This window comes from Brassica oleracea, chromosome C8 (assembly GCF_000695525.1).
Source record: "Brassica oleracea var. oleracea cultivar TO1000 chromosome C8, BOL, whole genome shotgun sequence".
Lineage (NCBI taxonomy): Eukaryota > Viridiplantae > Streptophyta > Magnoliopsida > Brassicales > Brassicaceae > Brassica > Brassica oleracea.
Genome location: NC_027755.1, coordinates 33,596,823 through 33,599,908, shown reverse-complemented (window position 1 = coordinate 33,599,908; position 3,086 = coordinate 33,596,823). Strand labels below are relative to the sequence as shown.

The 3,086-nt window shown below is 39.3% G+C and overlaps 2 protein-coding genes across 3 annotated transcripts; one reads left to right on the top strand and one right to left on the bottom strand.

Annotated features, from left to right (window-relative positions):
* Nucleotides 1-266: 266 nt before the first annotated feature.
* LOC106311638 (small nuclear ribonucleoprotein Sm D2-like) lies at nucleotides 267-1,845 on the top strand. Of its 2 annotated transcripts, none has more exons than XM_013748876.1 (5): nucleotides 267-542; nucleotides 638-664; nucleotides 751-775; nucleotides 1,208-1,390; nucleotides 1,487-1,845. In XM_013748876.1, exons 2-5 carry the CDS (start codon nucleotides 660-662, stop codon nucleotides 1,601-1,603), a joined length of 330 nt encoding a protein of 109 aa, XP_013604330.1. In that variant the 5' UTR covers nucleotides 267-542; nucleotides 638-659; the 3' UTR covers nucleotides 1,604-1,845. The 2 variants fall into 2 exon arrangements, with proteins under 2 accessions (XP_013604330.1, XP_013604331.1); XM_013748877.1 differs by having other exon boundaries at nucleotides 279-542; nucleotides 1,211-1,390.
* Nucleotides 1,846-1,914: 69 nt separating this feature from the next.
* LOC106311639 (UDP-glucuronic acid decarboxylase 2-like) lies at nucleotides 1,915-3,080 on the bottom strand. The gene is made up of 3 exons (XM_013748878.1): nucleotides 3,050-3,080; nucleotides 2,482-2,574; nucleotides 1,915-2,392 (listed from the first exon to the last, which is right to left on the bottom strand). The coding sequence occupies exons 2-3, from the start codon at nucleotides 2,560-2,562 to the stop codon at nucleotides 2,153-2,155; spliced, it is 321 nt and encodes a 106-aa protein (XP_013604332.1). The 5' UTR covers nucleotides 2,563-2,574; nucleotides 3,050-3,080; the 3' UTR covers nucleotides 1,915-2,152.
* Between the last annotated feature and the right edge of the window lie 6 nt (nucleotides 3,081-3,086).

Here is a 3,086-nt window from a genome sequence, read left to right as displayed (position 1 = left end):
GCTTTTTGTGGAAAAATTTTTTTACCCTCCCGTAACCGTCCACAACAATAGACGCTAACTGGAATCAATTTATGAATTTAAGAGATTCAGAGTGGTTTGAAGCGATTTATAGCGTGTTTTCAGTTATTGTTTCAAAACGCCAAGAACTGCGAAAAGCTGCGTTGTAGGTGCTACCGGAAAAACTAGTCGCTCCTAAATCACAATAAGAGCATGATTTTTTAAGAACCGATTCTTAGTTTTTTTAGTTAAAAGTTAAGAGACGGATTATTATATTTCGCTAAGAACGTCACCCTAAGAACCTCCCAATAATCATGCTCTAAGTTATCGTCTTAGATGAGGTATCTTAGTTTAGCACTCATCTTTGGGTTTTACTTAACATATGGGTTTTACTTAACAATTTAATATATTCTACTAAGGCCTAAGGCCCATGGGCCTTACATAGAGCCTTCTTTAACCGACATGATACTCGAGTGTTGACTCCTTTCTCCTCATTCTTCTTCCGGTGAGAGAGATTTGGAAAACCGAAAGCGCGATTTAGCCAGGTAAAACCCTAATTTCTTCGATCTGCTTTACTATCGAATCTATCTGCTCATTCTTTATTGATTCAATCGTTCCCCCCCACTCGAATCCTCTGCAGGTTTCAACCCCTTCAAGCCAACATGAGGTAAGGGTTCTTCGCTTCGCTTAGCTTCGTCTTCTATTTTATGTTTTTCTTTCTAACACTCTGGTTTTTGTTTTCGTCTTTTGCAGTAGGCCAATGGAAGAGGATACCAACGTAAGTTGAATCTCTTTCACTGATTTCTCCATCTCTTTATAACTCTGATTCAGTATCGTGCCATGTGATATCTCAAATCCATCATAGCTATATTCTTGCTGTTTGGGGCTTGAGCTACTTGATTAGCCATTATTATTATTATTTCTCTACTGATTCGTAGTCTGAGCACCCCCATCATTGTTGATAAATCATATGGTTCCGTATCTTGTAGAGGTTATGCTATGCTAACAAGCAGATACACTGTTCTGAGGAATTGTCTTCTTGGTGTGTCATCTCTAGAGTTTTTTTTTCTGGCTGTTTGAATGTTAGTGGGTTCTGATTCTCTTCTACTTGATGGATGTTACAGTCTTGTATTGAATGCGTTACTGATTGGTACTCGTTTTACTTCTCCTTGAATGTTGATATCATTAGTACTCATATACGCTTTATTAGCAGGGGAAAACCGAAGAGGAGGAGTTCAACACCGGACCCCTTTCTGTTCTGATGATGAGTGTTAAGAACAACACTCAGGTGTTGATCAACTGCCGCAACAACAGGAAACTCCTTGGCCGTGTTAGGGCTTTCGACAGGCACTGCAACATGGTTCTTGAAAATGTCAGGGAAATGTGGACTGAGGTAATCTTTTCGGTATCTATTTTTCTGTATGTAGAGCTGAGTTATATAGACATGTTTTCGTTTCTTACATTTGGGGGTTATCTATGGTGTCTTTAGGTACCTAAAACTGGGAAAGGAAAGAAGAAAGCTCTTCCCGTCAACAGAGATCGCTTTATCAGCAAGATGTTTCTTCGTGGTGACTCTGTCATCATCGTCCTTAGGAATCCCAAGTAAGAGAGATAGAGAGATGTCTGCTCGTACTGTTTTCTTCATATGATAATTCTTACTTGTTGCATCAACGGAGAGATACATCTTTGATTACGTGTCTTAAGTGTTCCCTTGTATTTTTCAAATTGTGTTCTGACGTGTCTCTTATGACTTAAGACGCAGCGTTGAGTAGTGCCACTAAACTTTCTGATTGAGATAACTGCTCGTATGTGCTCTTTATATGATCATTTTCGCAGCTTCTCGGCAAATCTTTATTGTTGCACGAAGCAGAGAGAACATATCTTATAAGTAGATACCACTAATCTTTGTAGTTGCAAAACACAAAAGGGGTTTTCTTAAACTGTAGTGACGTCCATGAATAAGTAGTAAAGGTACCAAACTCATACTCTACGTTACACGAATATAATATCATAATAGAAAACTCAAAAACAAAATAAAATTTAAATAACGAAGCTCTCTTCCCTCCAAATCGTAGCTGCAAGCAGTGCCTTGTATTTTTTGGTATAAACCATTAACCAACTCGCAATGGCTGCTGCTACTTGCATCTGCGTGTGCTCAAGCTGAGGTTGTTTTGGTGGTGGTTGTAGCCATGGAGGAGCCTTCCTTCTGGTCACCAAAGACACGTTGACGGAAGTCTTTGACCATGAGAGGGAGTCCCTGACGAAGAGACACCTTAGGTTCCCATCCTAAAAGCTCTTTGGCCTTTGTGATGTCAGGCTTTCTCTTGTGAGGGTCATCTTCTGTGTTTGGTCTGAACTCTATGCTTGCGTTTGGATCAATCGTCTCTTGAACCACCTGCAACCAAAACTCAAAGACATCAGAATCTGAGGTTCCATGTAAATAAATAAAAAATGGTATAATTCATGTAATTAATAGAAAGAGACCTTAGCGAGCTCGAGCATGGTGAATTCACCAGGGTTACCCAGGTTAAATGGCCCGACATGTTCTCCTTCCATCAATCTCATCAGACCTTCGACCTTTTATGCACCACACAAACACAAAATCAGACTCAGTAATACAAAACTTAACAGCTGGAAAAATTAACCAGGACAAAGGGGCAATAAAGTTCAGACTACCCCATTTAGTCCTTTGTCACATGATATTTTTTATATCTCTCATTCATAAGATTGCTAAAGTGGGGACCGTTTTGATGTCTGTCAGAGATTTGGGGTCTAACGTTTTAAAGCCTTTGTTGTTAGATCCCACAACACAGTTCACTAGTCTCTTACAATAACATGTGAGCTCACTCAGAAATTAACTTCCCCTGTTTTTTTCCTCTCTAAGTAACTTTCTCTGTTTTTACATCTCTCTAGTTAGCTTTTTATTTCCCCTCTTCCCACATGAAAGTAAGAATAAATCTTAACATGGACCACAGAGTAAAAGATATTGTGCTGGCAATTTGTAATACTATATTGAATCGTTCTTTAAGGGAGAAAAAGGAGAAGGCCTTACCAGGTCAGAAACAAACTGGAAACTTCGTGTCTGCTTC